Source organism: Schistocerca piceifrons, chromosome 7 (assembly GCF_021461385.2).
Source record: "Schistocerca piceifrons isolate TAMUIC-IGC-003096 chromosome 7, iqSchPice1.1, whole genome shotgun sequence".
NCBI lineage: Eukaryota > Metazoa > Arthropoda > Insecta > Orthoptera > Acrididae > Schistocerca > Schistocerca piceifrons.
This window is the reverse complement of record NC_060144.1, coordinates 593,631,202-593,649,750: the sequence shown is the minus strand read 5'-3', so window position 1 is coordinate 593,649,750 and position 18,549 is coordinate 593,631,202. Positions and strand designations below refer to the sequence as shown.

The 18,549-nt window shown below is 44.6% G+C and overlaps 1 protein-coding gene across 1 annotated transcript in view; it reads left to right on the top strand.

The window, feature by feature from the left end:
- LOC124709103 (myrosinase 1-like) overlaps positions 1–18,549 on the top strand; it is a 46,807-nt gene that overhangs the window by 14,720 nt on the left and 13,538 nt on the right. The window contains exons 4-8 of the mRNA XM_047240752.1: positions 1,031–1,153; positions 9,100–9,283; positions 15,610–15,704; positions 15,812–15,959; positions 17,780–17,922. Of these exons, the coding sequence (XP_047096708.1) occupies positions 1,031–1,153; positions 9,100–9,283; positions 15,610–15,704; positions 15,812–15,959; positions 17,780–17,922 (693 nt within the window). The remainder of the gene's footprint in view (positions 1–1,030; positions 1,154–9,099; positions 9,284–15,609; positions 15,705–15,811; positions 15,960–17,779; positions 17,923–18,549) is intronic.

Sequence of the window (18,549 nt, the reverse complement as noted above, 5' to 3'; positions counted from 1 at the left end):
TTAGAAATAATTCTGCGCACATTCTTTCATTAACAGGTGCTTACCATAAATCATACACAGCACTTTATGAGCCTCATCCGCAGAGTTCTTCGTGTTAAAGTAGATATGACGACAATTAAGCTCGTTTGTTGACATGTTCAATCGGGAGCAACTTTCTGAAGGAATCACAAATCGACTAATATTAAGGTGGCGTTGTATTTAAAAATGACGAAGCTTATTGTACGAGACTTACGACCGACCATCTGGAACCCCACTTGCCGTTACTGCAATCTATTGTAAAACGTAGGAAGCAAATTTGTAGACGTTACAGTTTCTCATAAAATAACATAAATTCTTAGAGGCTTGCTCTCAGCTAGGCATCGTTGTAGATCGCGAACGAAGCTCCAGCAGCCGGTTACTAAAAGAAAAGCTACTTTAGGTGCCATCTTGACTGAGAGAAGCAGTTTTATCCGAAACGAGGAATAACTGTCCAGAGTGTGAGATAAGCAGAATTTATTCCGCACTCAACTTCTGAACTACCATTGGCTGAATCAGAGGAAAAGAACATCCGTGTATGCTTGGATATTTTTAGTGAACAAAACAGAGAATTTTATAGCAGTATTTTCAGTGCCTAATGACTTATGTAAGGACTGACTGGATCATACAGTACAACTCAACGTGGGAAGAGGTCTTTTATTTCTTTAAAAAATTCTGATATGGTTTTCTAGAAACTGTTGATGTACCTGAACGGTTTCATAACTGAGAGCTGGTAACCAAAGAATAAATAAAAATTTTCGTTAAATTATTACCACTACACAACTTCTCCGCTCTGTTGAAGGAAAAAAAGGAATGTTTTTGGCACTTAACACAGTTAACTTTTCCGCTCTACAGATGTTAATCAGAATTCGGTGTAGCATATCTCTCTCTGACCCCACTCTGTGTTGATGACACGCACTGCATCAGCTGCGGCAGTGGTTCCCTCTCGTCTCGTGTATTTTTTTTCTCTCCAACTTTACTATTGGACATTAAACGTGGCCGCATCTGTCCACAGATCACGCTGTACCACTGGGACCTGCCTCAGGAGCTGCAGAAACTGGGCGGATGGCCCAACATCGAAATTGCCGACTACTTCGTCGAGTACGCTCGCATCGCCTTCGAGAACTTCGGAGACCGGGTGAGTTGCTTTCCCTCCCTTTCTGCGTCGGTCGCAGAAGTACTGTTATCTGAAAACTCCTCCTCCTACCTATGCCTGAGAAACAACAAAAAATGAAGTCATCAACAATACCACTTGGCACTAGGTAAACTGCCAAGCAGAATATTTCTGTCCTCTTATGCAGTTTTGTATTGGCATAATCTTATTCTTTTCGGCATCAAATTCACAAGACGATGACTCTCATAGTGGAAAACAACGTTTCATTTGGATTTTTAGATACGATGATCACTTAAACGTATCGAGAACATTCATGCTTAGCCGGGAAGGTGTACTTTTTCTTCCACTAGTGATTATCTTTCAGCCGCCACACGTCTCGCGTTCGCTTGGGCATTGACATCTCCGAAGATATTTTGCAAAACCCAGCTCGCTCTGCTCATCCCTCAGATACATAACTCTGTAAACAACGAGGCTCGGGAAGGCATTTGACACCGTCCTGCACTGCCGTCTAGTGAAAAAAAAAAAAAAAAAAAAAAAACGAAATTACCGAGTATCGGATCGGACCAGATTTGCGACTGGGTACAGTACTTCACTGTAGATAGAACTCAGCGCGTCGCTCTTAACGAAACAAAATCGACAAATGTAAAGTAATATCCAGAGTGTTCCAAGGAAGGGTGGAAGGACCCCCGCACTTTACAATGTACGTAAATGAGTTAGTAGAAAGCGTGGGAAGTTATTTAAGATTGATCAGAGATGACGCGGGTGTCTGTAAGAAAATAGCAACACCAGAAGACAGTATCGACTTGCAAAACGACAAAAACAGGGTTGATGAGTGGTACATGGACTGGCTGTTGACCCTGAACGGAAATAAATGTAATAAACTACTTATACGAGGTTTGGAACTTAAATAACGGCGACTATCTATTCACAACCGATACAAAAGAGTTACATGTTTGCACCTGTTACTGTCCTTCAAAGTAGTCACCAGCGTTGTGTAGAACCCGTTGCCACTGATGTGGAAGGCGTAGCATATCGTTATAGCAGAGTCTGTTCTGTTGATGGTGCGAATGCAGCGGTGTACTGTCTGTCGAATCTCTGGAACAGTTCTGAAGCGAATGCCACGAAGTGGTTCCTTCATCTTAGGAATCAAATCAAAGTCACAAGGACTTAAGTCCGGTCAGTATGGTGGATGGTACAGAACTTCCCAGTCCCATCGACCGAACAGAGCAGCCACAGCTTGCGCCGTATGCACCCGTGCATTGTCGTGAAAAATGATGGGTGGGTTGCGCAGAAAATGTCACCGATTCTTTCGCAAAGCTGGTCGCAGGTGATGATTCAAAAACGAACAGTAATACTGTGCGTTTACGGTCTGCCGTGGAGGAATGTAATGCCTTAGGATAACACCATCACAATCGTAAACGAGAACCACCATAACTTTCACCATACTGGCGCTCTGATGCACTTTCGACTTTCCTGCCGATCCATAATGACGCCATTCGTTGGATTTGCGTTTCAGTTTTGGCTCGCACGATATGGGCCATGTCTCATCCAGTGTTACGATACGGCATAAGAAAGCCACTCCTGCGCCCTCATAGCGCCCCAAGTGCGTCTGAACAGCGTCGTAACGCATCCATTTCTGCATTTCCGTCAAGTCATGCGGAATCCATCGCGGTGAAATTTTTGGCATTCCCAGGCGTTCTTTCAGTACGCAAAGCACAGTCGTATGTGCTAATCCGATTTCGTGGGTGAACTCACGACTCGTATGGCGCAGATCACTGTCCACTAAGGCGGAAACCGCATGCACTTCTTCTTGAGAGACGCTAGGACAACCTGCCCGATGCGTGTCTGCCACAGTTTGCCGACCTTCGTTGAAGGCTTTTACCCAACGTGCAACTGTTCTGTACGGCAGTGCCGATTCCCCGCACGCCTCTCGAAGACCTTGGTGACACTGTCGTGTTGTACGACCTCTGACACATTCAATCTTGATCCAGCTCCGTTGTAACTGCTTCGAAAACATAGTGAGACAGTTACGTTAGACCGCTCGCTCATAAGTGACTGTGTTTTCCTCGATTGTGCGCACGCCGGTGACGTGGGACGGGCGAGTCCATTTGCTCGGAGGTAAGGTAGGTATGTCAACAATGTCTGCTATCAGTGACAATAGTAGATTCCATTGCATAGTGTCTCCACAGCAGAGTTGCCACTATTTAAGTTCCAACCTACGTACTTAGGTAAAAAAAACCAATACTGTACAGTTACACTACTGAAGACAAATTGTTGCAAACAGTATCTATTGTAAAATATCTAGTAGTAACTATCCACACCGACCTTAAGAGGAATAACACAAAGCAAACAGTAGGAAAAAAACAGACGCCGCACAGAGATTCAAAGGAAGGATCTTGAGAAAATATGAAACATCCATGAACGAAATGGCTTATAAGGTGCTTCTTCTATCGATTCTGTTGATTAATAGGAGCTCCTCGCCAGGCAGAACTGACAGAACACACAGAGAAGATCCAACGAAGAGCGGGGCGTTTCGTTACGTGATCGTTTGGTTGGCGAGAAAGTCTTACCGATATGCTCAACAAACTCGATTGCTAGACGTTAAAAGAGAGGCGCTGTGCATCACTGAGAGGATCACTATTGAAATTTCGAGAGAGCACTTTCCGAGAGAGTCGGGCAGCATATCTTTCCACATAGATCTCGTGAGAGAACATTCGAGAAATTAGCGCTAATACAGAGACTTACCGACAACCCTTATTCCCACGCACGAATCATTTCCTGGACTACAACATCTGTTAAATACAAAATGTTGGCTTATGCTTCCCAGTGACACTAATCGTCTTTCATAATTGATTATGCTCTTGGAGGTAGCAGAGCATAGGCACCCTGCCACTTTACTATGTAATGTGTGTTGCCTGTCATCCAGTCTTCTGCTCTGTGTGAAACGGTGAAGGCCGAGCTTCTACACTGCACAACAAAGGATCACCTCTTCGAAACCCTGTAACTGCCTCCCACTGCGTTGCATTAGTTTCTCGAACTGGCTCAAAGTTGCCTGCAACGTTCGTCTCGAATGGTGTAAAAGCATGCCGCCCTGCGATATCACCCTCGGGTTCGGCGACGCTTCCAACAGCCACGTGTCGACACATGCGGAGAAAAGGCAACTGTGCAGAAAGTCATGTGAGCTGTAAGGTGGGATAATGATGCCACATTGGCACCAAAGTTCTCCTCGATTCTGCCGACCACCACCGTGATCGTGTCACACGAGCTCTTCTCATCTACATTTCACCCCTCTTTTGATTCTCTACAGTGGAGGGCAGAACCATGACACCCATCATTGAAATCGCTCGGTTTTCTTATAGGTGGCCGAGGAAACATTTCAACACACCGCTGCTCACAATCGGCACAAAAAGCCCTCAAGAGCTCGCATGGAGAGCGACAATGAAACCACCCATTTTCCTGGGTCACTGATTCCCATGTACGACGAGAAACAGGACGATACTCGTGACGAACTTGGACACTGTTCACACCCTCAGACGTTCCAACCCTTCTTTACGGACATTGTGCGGCAACATCCACATGGAACGTGACTCCACCCACTTGATGTGCAGGGCGACAGCACGTTTTGCTCCCGTGTACGGTTTGGAGCACTACGGACCGTTGATAACCGTTAAACGAAATTATAACGTGATCCGAAACAGCGAAGGATAGTTATGCTTTTTCAGCCCTTCTGTTCAGCGCTCTCTTCTGGCGAGATCATGCGAGAGTGCAATATTCAAAGATGACCAAGTTCGACAACACCTTCGGTGGCACTCATGCAAAATTTTTGTGCACGTTACAAATGCATCTGTCAAAAACCCTGACACAACTTTAGCCTAGCAGCTGCTCTGACGTCTGAATCTAGGAAAACCACTCCCAAGAAGTGTCGAAAGGGTTGTTTAGCTCACAAGCGCTAGAGAAGTCGTCAGGCTGTTCTGGTGCCGAAATTTCTAAAGATACATTTATAACGCGTTCAACAACCGAACTGGAAGGTCTTAGGTGGAGTGTTTGCCGTTTTATCCACGCACATGTTCATGTTGCACTCCCACGCGATCACGCCAAATGTGGGAGGAAAACGGGAAGAGTGAAAAAGCATAAATACACTTTACTGTTTCGGGTTATCTTCAGATTTCGTCGGATGGTTATGAACGGCCCCAAGTGGCTCCAACCCGTACAAGAGAGTAAAATCAGCGGTCGCGCTGCACTCCAAATGGGTGCGATCACCCAATGCGAACACAGCTCCACAATGTCCTCACGGAGGAGTTGAAACGTCCAGGTGTGTCGGCGGTGTCAAAGGCTTCCTATTGCTCACGGCACTACCAACTGTCGTTTTCGACCGCCAAATGTATCGGAATCAACACAACAAGGAGAGGGGCGGTTTCACTGACGCTTTTTATGCGACCTTCCTATTCCTAGCTTTATGAGGTCGTTCCACTATGCATCGCTCTAGAGGTACACTTTTACGATACATACTTTTCCAGTTTACTTACGTCAAGATCAGTTTTCAGTGGCTGTAACAATCCTCGACCTGTTGCAGATTTTCTTGCACCTCGCTACGCACTTCTTGCGTTGTCACTCTGCTACAGCACCATCTGCGAACGGCCTCACTAGGCTTCTGGAACTGTATCATTTATTTATAGGGGGTCCAAATATCTTCTCACTCTTTGATTTTTTATTCATTGTCACAATTTTTGGCATTGAGGGAGTTATAATATATGTTCGAAATGACCACCAGCAGTTTCTAAACTAAGACTACGGCGACAAAGTGCAGATCGAACCGTGACTCTTCAGTGTATCTGGCGTAATGGCAAGACATGACGCAATGGTTTGTCCACTAGCTCGTTGATTGTAGGGTGTTTTTGTCGACACACGCCATCTTTGACGCTCCTCCACAAGTACACGTCCACAACGTATTTTTTGATTTAGCTAAGGCATTTGATTGTGTTGATCACAAAGTATTGCTCCAGAAGTTGGACCATTACGGAATACGGGGAGTAGGTCACAACTAGTTCACCTCTTACTTTAGCAACAGGCAGCGAAAGGTCATTATTCACAATGTTGATAAAGGCTGTGATGTGGTATCTGAGTGGGGTACTGTCAAGTGGGGGATCAGTGTTGGGGCCACTACTTTTCCTTATTTATATAAATGATATGCCTTCTAGTATTACGGGTAACTCTGAAATATTTCTGTTTGCTGACGATACTAGCTTGGTAGTAAAGGATGTTGTGTGCAACATTGGCTCGGTTTCAAATAGTGCAGTACATGACCTCAGTTCATGGCTTGTAGAAAATAAACAAACATTAAATCACAGTAAGACTCAGTTTTTACAGTTTCTAACACACAATTGAACAAAACCTGACGTATTAATTCCACATAACGGGCATATGATTAGTGAAACTGAGCAGTTCAAATTTCTAGATGTTCAGATAGATAGTAAGCTGTCGTGGAAAGCCCACGTTCAGAATCTTGTTCAAAGACTTAATACTGCCATTTTTACTATTCGAACGGTATCAGAAGTGAGTGATTCTTCGACACGAAAATTAGTCTACTTTGCTTATTTTCATTCGCTTATGTCGTATGGTATTATATTTTGGGGTAACTGTTCCCATTCTAAAAGGATATTTTTGAGTCAAAAACGGGCGGTTCGGGCAATAAGTGGTGTGAGTTCACGAACGTGTTTTCGACCTCTGTTCACGAGTCTGGGTATTTTGACGTTGGCCTCTCAATATGTATGTTCCTTATTGTCGTTTCTTGGTACCAATATTAGTTTATTCCCGAGAATAAGCAGCTTTCACTCGGTTAATACTCGCCAGAAATCAAACCTGCATTTGGATCGGACTTCCTTAACTCTTGTGCAAAGAGGTGTGCAGTATACTGCTTCATCCATTTTCAATAAGTTGCCACTAGAATTCAAAAATCTTAGCAGTAATCCACATGCTTTCAAATCGAAACTGAAGAGTTTCCTCATGGGCCACTCCTTCTATTCTGTCGAGCAGTTCGTTGAAAAATTAACCTGATTTTTATTGTATTGGTGATATCGTTTACTTAAACTTATGGACTGACTTTTTTCAGGTTCATGAACATTTTATTTTTATCTGTTATTACTTTTATGGTGTAATTTCAGGTACTGACACGTTCCATGACCTTGGAGATTTGCTCCTCAATTTGGTCCTACGAACTTGACGTGTAAATAAATAAATAAATAAAAAGGATCTCATCTACCCGCCTTCCATGCAGCGCCGTGCTGGTACAACCAGACTTCGACGGTAGGGACTCGAACCTCCATCTTGTTGCATGTAAAAGATATCTCCTGAAGTATCTGTGCTAGCAGAATAGAAATGCGGAAAACACAAGCCCGAAAACAATTTATTGGACTCATCAAAACGTAACAGTAATACAATCTCCCAAAGAACAGCAGAATCGATCCAAACTGCGCATCGTAACAAATAAAAAAATAATAGAAAAAACCTTACTCTGCACGGGGAGGGATCACAATAAAACAGTTCTACAACGTCAAGATGTTCGGCGACTATACCAAGTCCATCGGCAAAAGATAGGCCAACTAGAAGAGGCGTCTGGCCGTGGCTACCGGAGTGGCAGCTGTGTGTACTTCCAAGCGGTGCGTCGAACTGTCCTTTGCCGCCAGTGCGCCGCTCTAAAAAACCCGTTTGGCGGAAGTATCTGCCGGAACTATTTGCGATCACGTGCCTGGCGTATCAAAGTAGTTCCTGGCTAGCTGCGACCTCTGGTGAAGCTGTTCTACAGGCTCCGCGAACGGGTAATGGTCCCTGGCGGTCGTTGGTGGAGACCAGGTGTTGTGTTGTGTTGTGGCCGCCGGTAAATATTTGTGTTGACAGCACAGACTATGTAGGTTTTACTGGTGAAAATACACCCTGTGATGCAGGCGTGTTGGTTGGACGTGCCGATGCCGATGCAGTAGGCGCTACGATGTGCGAAGTGGGCGGTCACAGCATCTCCATACAGGATTCGGGTGGCAGGTAAAGTCCTCGCCGAAGTATTTCGAGACATGGGCGACCAGTTATCGTACCCTCGAAGAAGAAGAATCGCATCAAACCACGCAGGACAATGCACACCACAAATTGTGCCCTGGTAGATTCACTGCCTCGTTCACATCAACGTTAAGACTTCCAGGAGCCCAGAAGACACAACTGTGGCTGTTCACAGTACCGTTAAATCTGAATTGAGCCTCGTCGGACTGCACAACTTTCCATACAAATTCTTCGTTCTCAAACCATTCGCTGTATTCAGTACTTCATTCATCACTTATAGCAGTCCTGGAATGCACTCCATCTACTTTTCAGCCTTCAGAATCCATCTTAACACTTCACTGGTTTACCTACATTCGCATGTTCCGGGATTCACAGATTTTTGTGGTGATCCACGGCAATGGACGCTTGAGTTGCCCCTGTTTGTGATCGGCCGGATGAACTTATCACAGACGTAGTTCCTGAATGTTCTGGTACTTCCAGCGTCAGTTTTATACAACCTTGAATTTCAGTAAAAACAGCCCACTCAGTTCTTGACATCTAGTCGATTTTCTTCCAATGTACTGGTCCGCCTTACCTTATCACACGATCATGCGCGACACAATTCTCCAGTTCCACAACGAATTTAGCAGTTACGCAATGATGAGGTGAGTAACTAAGTCATTTTGTTTCGAATCTGTTGAACTACAAACAGTGAGAACATGTTTTGACCCCTGTATATTGCAAACAATAATGGTCCTACAACACTCTCTTGGGACACTTCTAAATTTTCTTTCGTATCTACACGTTTTGTCCCGTGTTGAGGCCTCGCTGCGACCTACATCGAAGTCTTGGATCCAGTCGGTCTGTCAGGGGCAAGCTCGTACACATTTTGTTGGGCAAACGACAATGCGGAACTGTACGAAATGATGTCCTTTCGTCCACAGGTGAAGCTGTGGCTGACCTTCAACGAGCCCAACATGTTCTCCAACGGTTACTCGTCCGCCACGTCGTTCGCTCCCGGCGCCAACTCCTCGGGCATCGCAGACTACCTGATGGCCAAGACGATCCTGCTGGCGCATGCGCGCGTCTACCGACTCTACGACCTGAACTTCCGTCTCAAGCAGAAGGGTGAGCCCGACAGCTATTGTCTACATCAACTGCTGGCTTCTCTTATGTGGCTCGAAATCTTTCAACACTCTTAGCTACAGAAGTACTATAAAAACTTGTTTTGAAGGAGAATGGGGGCGGAGATAAGAATATCCGTGTCTGGATTATTAATGAAAGATTACGTTCACTGCGCTCAGACGTAACCTCCAACAAGTGGGCTCTGAAAGCGTGTTAGGAAGTCAACTAACTGAGAAAGGAGTAAGACAGGTGTATGTGTCCTATAGTATCCATCCGATCATTGAGGATGCTGAGGAAGTTATGAATATATTTGGAGATCAGACCGGTAGTTAACGAAGAAGAAATATAAAATTTTTCTGTCAGCCGATGACAGTGCAACTCTGTCAGAGACAGTAGGCAACTTGGAAGATCAGTTGAATGGAATGGATAATATGTTAAAAGGGCCGGCCGGAGTGGCCGAGCGGTTCTAGGCGCTTCAGTTGGAACCGTGCGACCACTACGTTCGCAGGTTCGAATCCTGTCTCGGGCATGGATGTGTGTGATGTCCTTAGGTTAGTTAGGTTTAAGTAGTTATAAGTTCTAGGGGACTGATGACCTCAGATGTTAAGTCCCATAATGCTCAGAGCCATTTGAACCATTTATGTTAAAATGAATATTGAAAGGATGTCGTAAGATGAATTTTGGCGCGAACTGTGGTCCACGCAGTTTGGCGTACAGACCAGAATCAGTTGCAGTGCTGTGTATTGCCATCTCGAATCTGACCATCAGCAATTATTTGTTATTCAGTATTCATCATTTCTGAAAGGTTCTTGAAATATCTTATGTTTGTGTTTTCTAGAATTTTCAGTTCCCATACAAACAGCTGATTGTAGAATATTCGATGTCCTTATGAATAACTGAACTGTCTGTCCAGGAATTGATTTCTGTTCTGGCTACATTTTGGTGTTCCTAACAAACTTGCATTCAGCTCTAAGGATTGTATTTCGTTGACGATCCTACTTTCGGATTTGGACTTGAGTGTGGTTTCAACGTGACAGTGTTTGGTGGAGGCCCCGGGTATTTCATAGCATCTACATCACTGTGGTTACAATTAGGCAAAGCAAAAGGAACAGGACTACAAGCAGTACTTCATTCCTATGGTCCATATATTCAAGACGTCAATGGATTCCAGGCCAACAGTAAATCGGCTGTACATCAGCAGTCCATAAGTGTTCTCTGGAGGTGTTGGTCAGGGTACGATGAAAAGATTGAAAGTATTCGTTCGAGTCATCCAGTAAAACAGGCGGGAAGACATGATGTGTCTGGGAAAAGTATGCTTTTATTATGACGGTACAGCATACTTCTGCGTCGACTACTGACGACTGACCAAATTACGAAGACGGATGGCTTTCCTTTGCCGTACATTGATGACCACTGTAGATTGCCTGAAAGGGGAAAAGTAATTTTCATCTAAGGACATGCAGTCATGCTACTGGGAAGTAATGGTTTACCAGGAAAAGATTGCCTTCATAACTCCTGACCTCCTCTGTGCCTTTAAAGCTACGCCGCTTGGACTGTGTAGCACTTCAGCCACTTTCGAAAGTTTAATGGAGAACCTGCCTAGACGACTCGAGTGGAAGACGTTCTTTGCTATCTGAATGATACTGTCGTCTTTTCGAAGACATCTGAAGAACATCCAAGCCACCTGATAACAGTGCTGAAGTGTGTTCAAATTGCAGGCCTCCACCTCCTGAATTCGAAAAGTGCCTCTTCGCTCCGCAAGAAATAAGAAATCTTGGGACATCTAGCGAATGGTTGTGGAGTTCGTCCCAGTCAAAAAAAAAAAAAAAAAAGAGCAGTTACAGATTTTCCTACAAAGTAAAGCGAAAGGTAATGGAATGTACTCGAATTAAAGCAGACGGTGTTGAGGGAATTATAGAAGAGAATGAGAAACTTAAGGTAGTAGATGAGTTAAGCAATTTTGGCAGCGAAATAAGTGACGGCAATTGAAGTAGGCACGATAAAAAATGAAGATTGCCAATAGTAAGAAAGCTTTCCTGGAAAACTCAAACTTGTTAACATCGTATGTAGAGTTAAGAGGCAGGAAATCTTTTCTAAAGTTATTTATATGGACTATAGCCAAAAGGAATATATACGATAAACAGTCCAGACAAGGACAGATCAGAAGTTCCCAAAATGTGGTGCTCCGTGAAAATACTGAGTATGGATTGATTGGATAACTCATGAGGATGTATTGAAACAAATTGGAGAGAAAAAGAAATTTATGACGTAACTTGACTAAAAGAAGGGACAGTCAGTTTGATTGCAGAAGGAAGTGTGGGACACAATAATCGTAGAGGGAGACCAGAACTTGACTTCAGTAAGCAAGTTGTATGGATGTGGGTTGCAATGGTTATGCAGAGGTTTAGAGGCTTGAGCAAGTTCCACTAGGTTGGAAACCTGCATCAAACCACTCCTTCCACTGACGACCGCAACACCATCACCTTTAATAAAACTTATTTCGGGTGCAGTTACTCTCACTCCATGTCATTCACATAACCCACAATAAAAATAATATTTTTACTAAAAGTGATTGTGTATACCATGTTATTTAAACATGCTGATTTTGTTTTACATACCATGAACATATGTACTATACAAAGTTATGACTGCATTACTTTTTCCCAAAAGTATGTCACTTCCAGTGCATTTTCTGTTCGTTGGTCAGGTTCAGTTTCCATGCAGGGGACTCGACACAGTCGGCATTGAAGGATTTCATGAATAGCCATGTCTTCTCCACAGTCTCACTGCATACCATCTTGATCAGTGTAGCCCCATCTAGCCAAACTAACATTGGATCTACCAACTCCAGATCTCAGTCTGTTCAGGGACTTCTTAAGTCTTCCATTCCTCACCACAGCCAGGAGGCGAAGTTTCTCAAATTGTCCTCTAGTCTGGGGAAAGGAACGTCGTAGCTCTCCAAAGCTGCAACCTACTTGTTTTGGCAGTGGATCTGAGTGCAATCGATGTTCAAAGGAAACTCTTTCTTGAGTTCAGTCGTTGCAGGGGCAGTTCATGTCAATACAGAGAATGGGTTCTCTCCTGATCCAAGTCCTTCTTTCAACACTTGCAGCTGTTTCTCTTGGAACGGGAGGTTGTGCTATTCCTGCGATATGGTAAAACCATTCGATTGGAGTGGATTTAAAGCGATCTGTTATGGTTATGTACGTGTCATTGACAACTATGTCTACCTCTTTGGCCTCTGCTGAATTAAACGAAACATGACATGTATATTCTTCCGCAGAATAGCGTACTGAACTTGCATAAGTTCATATAGTTTGAGTTTGACTAACCCACAGTAATCCGACCAGTTTCTGCAGAACATTGTTTCTGGTGGAAACTTTTGACCTGCAGTGTTTCTTGAAAGTAAGATATCTATCAAGTGTGACACCTAGATATTTTGGGTCTCACAGTGTTCTAGTTGAACACCTGATCGTACTACAGGGTGAGCATTAATAAAACTAACAAAGTGCAGAAATGGATTAGTGACTGGAAATGGAAGAGAAAAGGTGCTATGAACATGTGTCTGGAAATGGTCTGTGTGCCTGCAACGACAAAAAATTCATCCCAGAACACAGTACAGAGGTGCACTGCATCCACATCACAGCGGTGTTCAGTGGCCTACATCAGGTGAGAGGGGGCAGTTGCGGTTAGCCAAACAAGGTATGCGTAACCGTTCTGTGGCCTAAACAACGTTGCCAGGCTACTTCACTGGAGCTTGTACTAGGGTTTGTCTTAATAGACTGTAGAATCGGATCCTTCGAAACTGCTGCACGCACAGTCCGCAACTTCCCAACACGTTCGTCTGTGTGGAAGGAGCCATGATTGTACAAACGTTCCAAAAACGTCTTCAAATGTTGTGCGATGTAGTTAATGTCTATGACGGTACTTGCTTTGGCATAGCCATACTGCTTCTCGGCCGTTTCCATCTGCGTGGCCACACACAAACATCATCTCGGCTTGTTTCCGACTATTTTGCTGCTTACAGTACGCTGCGTCAATCACCACACAATGAACACGTGGCACGTGGTCAGATGACGTGCCATTCGTCAGTGCCGTCTACCATGGCTACGACGCATTTCCACACAATGAACACGTGGCACGTGGTCAGATGACGTGCCATTCGTCAGTGCCGTCTACCCTGGCAACGACGCATTTCCTGACATATGTTCATAGGACCTTCTCACCTCCAATTTCAGTCAGGAATCCGTCCATTCAGTTTGTCGGTTTTATTAATGTCCACCCTGTGTAATTTGCTACTAGCTTCAATGAAAAGAGCACACTTGTATATTCGACGGGCTGGCTGTAGTATCTGGATATTTATTTAAGGGCATTCGTGAGGGTCTTCTCTACTGTTTCCAGATCTGTGCTCTGGTGGTCAGAGAACGGGCATTAGCATAGAAGAAGCTCCCGCTATTGGGCGCTATGGGTTGGTCGTTTGTGTATATATTGGACAGACTCAAAGCCAAAATACTTCGTTGCGTGGTGTAGTTTCTCTGTAATCCTGGAAGATCAGGAATAACCTACTGTTCTGCAGAAGAGTGGCGATGAGTGTGGTTAGGCTAAAATCCGTGGTCGGTTGCAGACCTTGGCTAATGGTAGTTGGTGATAGACAATGTCATACGCGGCTGTTAAGTCTTGCAAATGCCACTCGCGTCACCCTACGAGTGTCAAATCTGTATAGCTTTTGGCTGGTCGAAATCCAGATTACTGACGTTAAACAAGGGGTCAGATAAGGGTGATAGACGATTTACAATCAATGTTTTCAGCAATTTTTAAATTTGACATAATACTGCAACTGGTCTAAAATTCTTTTGATTATTTCATTCTTCGGCATATTTCACCAAACCGGTTAGCTGATGGACAGCTATCAATACCCTGTAACTATGTTACTCCCTCAATTGCGACAGTGGAAAGTACATGTGACTTTTAACATTAGCAGCGTATTGTCGGTAATAAGTGACAAATATTTTTTCAAGAAAGACATCGCATTTCAACAAGCAGATGGCCCCATACATCAATCCTCTTGTAAATAATTTAGAAAATAGTTGAAACATACACTTTAAAACATAAAAAGCGACGCACGACGAAGGAATTATCGGAAAAATACGGAAATAGATGCGATGTACATGTACAGGAAAACAAAAAATTACAGTTACAGAAAAATTGGATGATTTATTCAAGAAAAGCAACTTCACAAATAGAGCAAGTCAGTAACGTGTTGGTCCACATGTGGCCCTTTCGCAAGCAATTATTCGACTCGGCACTGATCAATAGAGTTCTTGGATGAACTCCTGAGGGGTATCGAGCCAAATTCTGTCCAATTAGTGCGTTAGACAGTCAAATCCCGAGCTGGATGTAGGGCGCTGCGCGCAATGTTCCAAATGTTCTCACTTGGGGAGAGATATGACGACCCTGCAGACGAAGGTAGGCTGGTGGGTGACAGTCAGGTTACTGTCTCAGCACTGTCTGGGGTGTCACCGGGCCTCAGTTCCAGGCGGGACTCATCACTGAAGACAATTCTACTCCAGTCAATGAGATTCCAGCGCGAAAACTTATTTCGAGACGCCTTGGACAGTGGTGGCCTACCAACCTGTCGTCCGCAATACAGTCCCATAGTCGGAAGTGCTGGTCTGGTGTGCCATTTTTTCTTCACAGCAAAACCCATTCAGTCGTCATCCACGGCATCCTTATAGCACAGTGGTACTTCGACGATATTCTACACCCCATAATGTTTCCCCTTCCTGGCAGGCTATCCTTAAAATTCAGCAAGATAACGCTCGCTCGCACACGGCGACAGATCCTACTGCTTGTCTTCATGCTTGTCAAACCATATTTTGGGCAGCAGAGTCGCTGTATCTCTTCTCAACTGAGAATGTTTGAAGAATTATGGGCAGGACCCTCCAACTAGCTCGGGAATTTGACGATGTAAAGCACGAACTGGACTGAATTTGGCATAATATCCATCAGGAGGACATACAACAATTCTGTCAGTCAACGCCACAATAACGGTTTACATAAGGTTCAGAGGTGGACCAACTCGACATTGACTTGCTCTATTTGCGAAGTTTTTTCTATTGAAAAGTTAACGGTTTGTTTGTCTATACATGTACATCGCAACTACCCATTTCCATCCCAATCTAAAAACGCTTGACGGTGCGTCGAATATTTTTTGTCTTGGAGTGTCTTTAAGAACATACCAATGAATTCTAGTTTGCATTCATGAAAGTCACTACAAACGAAAATACTAGTAGTACAAAGACACCCAGTAATGTAGATTGTCATTACAGGCAAGGTCGGCATCACGCTGGACGGAGGCTGGTACGAGCCGCTGACCAACAGCGCGGAGGACGCCGATGCTTCGGAACGTCAGCTGCAGTTTGAGGTCAGCGGTGCCACCATAAACTGTCTATGTTTGCTTCCGTGTCCAGTCTCTTATTGTCCTGTCACTAGTTTTGTAGACTTTTCAATAACGCAATGCCTTGCTCGCAGATCGGGCTCTGGGCGAATCCCATCTTCTCGCTGCTGGGCGACTTCCCCAAGGTGGTGCGGCAGCGCGTGGCAGCCAACAGCAAGGAGGAGGGGCGCACCAGGTCTCGCCTGCCCTCGCTCTCCTTGGCCGAGATTCTCCTCATCAGGGGTGAGTAGGCGATGCACAGAGACACAGGACACTTCTCAAGGCTTCTGTCTACACTAGCACGTCCCGCAGGATATTGGTATTTTCCACGTGTCAGCCTTACCAAAACGCAGTTTCAGAAGGTGACGGATATTGCTGCCTACCAGAGAAACGGCATTGCAGGACCAACTGCGAGAGAATCGGTGAAGATGTCAGCACTATAACTGTCACATGAAGTTAAATAAAAAGTGTCGCAACTAGGGATGAACTACATGGCTAACTTCGAGTATTATGTTACAATGTTTGTGTTCCAACCAAATAATAAGTTCCCAAAAAATATTAATCACACTGCTTGATAAAAAAATTGTAGTAGCCAGAGGGTGTCAGTATAAGTTCTTACATGTATACACCATTGGTGCCTTATAAATTATTAGGGTTGAAAGTATCTGTGCCAGGTAGAAAGACCACGTGAGTGCCCTGGTGTGGCTCACGTCTAGTGTTGCTACCATGCCTAGTAGGGCATGCAAGTAACGTGAACTGCGTTACATGTTGACTGGTCACAGTCACTCATACTCTTGTTACATAGCGTTGTCAGCACCTGACAGAGTTGGAAAGACCTCTCCTTGTGGGTCTCCATTTGGTCAATTGATCGAATAGTGCAATATCCTAATTTCTGGGCCATTTGGGTGTGATAATGGCTGGACGTTGGGCTGCATGGGAACATGAGGTCAGACATACTCATCGTCAATGATCTTTTGGACCATGCTTGACCACTAAAAGGGATGATCGCTATGTTGTGCACAAAGCTCGTTGTAACTCCTTCACATCTGCGCCCGCCATCCGACAGCAAGTAATGCTCTTCCTGCAGCATTCTGCGTCATCCTGGAGTCTTACAGCGGCCAGACTAGGGAGATATCGTCGCATTTGTAGGCTGCCGCTAGAACTCCAACACAAACGGCAGCATTTGGAGTGATGTCGTGGACTGCCGACGGTTGGCGTCATGCTGTGTTCAGCAATGGAATGTGGTTGCACGTTAGCCCAGCTGACTGTCTTCAGGGAGTATGGTGGTGACCTCGGGAGAGGTCCCATTCTGCCAATATTTTGGAGAGTCACAGTCTACTTACTCCTGGTGTAATGATATGGGTAGCCATCGGTTATGACGTGGGACACGGCTGGTCGTGATTTATGGAACTCCGAAGGCACAACGTTACGTCACGGACATCTTGCGTCCTTTCTCGACATCACAGAGATCGCCCGCACATGACATGTGTCTATAAACTTCCTGCTTGAAGTTTAGGGATCATGTGGCCAGCAAATCACCAGATTTTTCCCCAACAGAACATGCGTGGAACCAGGATAGACATCATGTCTGACCCTGTGTCAGTGTCCAGGATATAAAGGAGTGCTTACAACAGTTGTAGCGGCTAACACCAGGAGAGTATACAACCGCTGTATGAGACCCTTCCCAAGCAGCTCAGAGGATGCATTAGGCTGAGAGGGGATGCAATGTTATACTGATAAGCGTACTCACTGCCAAGATCTTTCTAATTTTGACTCGATGTTGTCATCACTGAAATAACATAACACACTCTCTCATCCCACAAACTCCCGTTACATTTCCTCCATCCGTTCTAGTTGCTTCAGCCTTTTTGTCACACAGGGTGGTTGTTTTAAATGACTTCCATTTCTAGTCCTAGAAGGACAAGATATTCTCGTTGAAGAGAGTTTCACTCTACGACACCGTGCCTGCCCCAATAGGAAAAGTGACTGAAAAATTAAAAAAATAAAGCACCACCCTACCTGCTGTGGAGCTTTAATCAGCTGCATACCTCTATTGTCCACAGGTACGGCCGACTTCTTCGGACTCAACCACTACACGACGTCTCTGATAACTTCTGGAAGCAGCGGCCAGGAGCCTTCCAAGACATATGACGCCGGTGTCGTCACCTCCACCATTCAAGGCTACAATACCAACTACTGGATCTCGGTGAGTACCGTAGCCCAGGGTTTCTCGCAACCCACCAAGCAGGTGTTTCCATTATCTAGATAATGACTGGTGACATACATAAATTTTTTATACAGTGATCTATCTAGTATGAAGTTCAAGCCGAATCTTTTTTCTTCAAACGTGTCGCTACTTCATCTTGCTCCTATTCGTCATACGTACATACTCTCATAGACATATTTGCAAGGAAATCCCCAAACTGTACTTCTCAAATATTTGTACTTGGCATGTCTGCCCATGCAATTATTTTCATCGCGTACTAGCTAAAATCCAGAAAGAAACAGCCGCTGACTACAAACCAAGGCTTCAAAGGCATTAACTTACCTGAAACTGTAACTGAGGCCCAGAAATAGCTTAGAGGACGCATTCTGTTCCTTTCTCGCATATAAACCAAAAAATTCATGTGTTTGCTAACAATCTTACTCAACTTTATGACAAATGTGTCCTCTTGAAGATGGGAAAAGTAGGAAGGAAACCTGCACGCTGTCTAACCTAAGAACTTAAACAGCTCATGAATCTCAGAGACGCTGCATACCCGGCATACAAGAAGTGCCCCACGCCTGCAAATCATATTACGTACAAGCAGAAGTGGAGCAGAGTCAGTGAAGC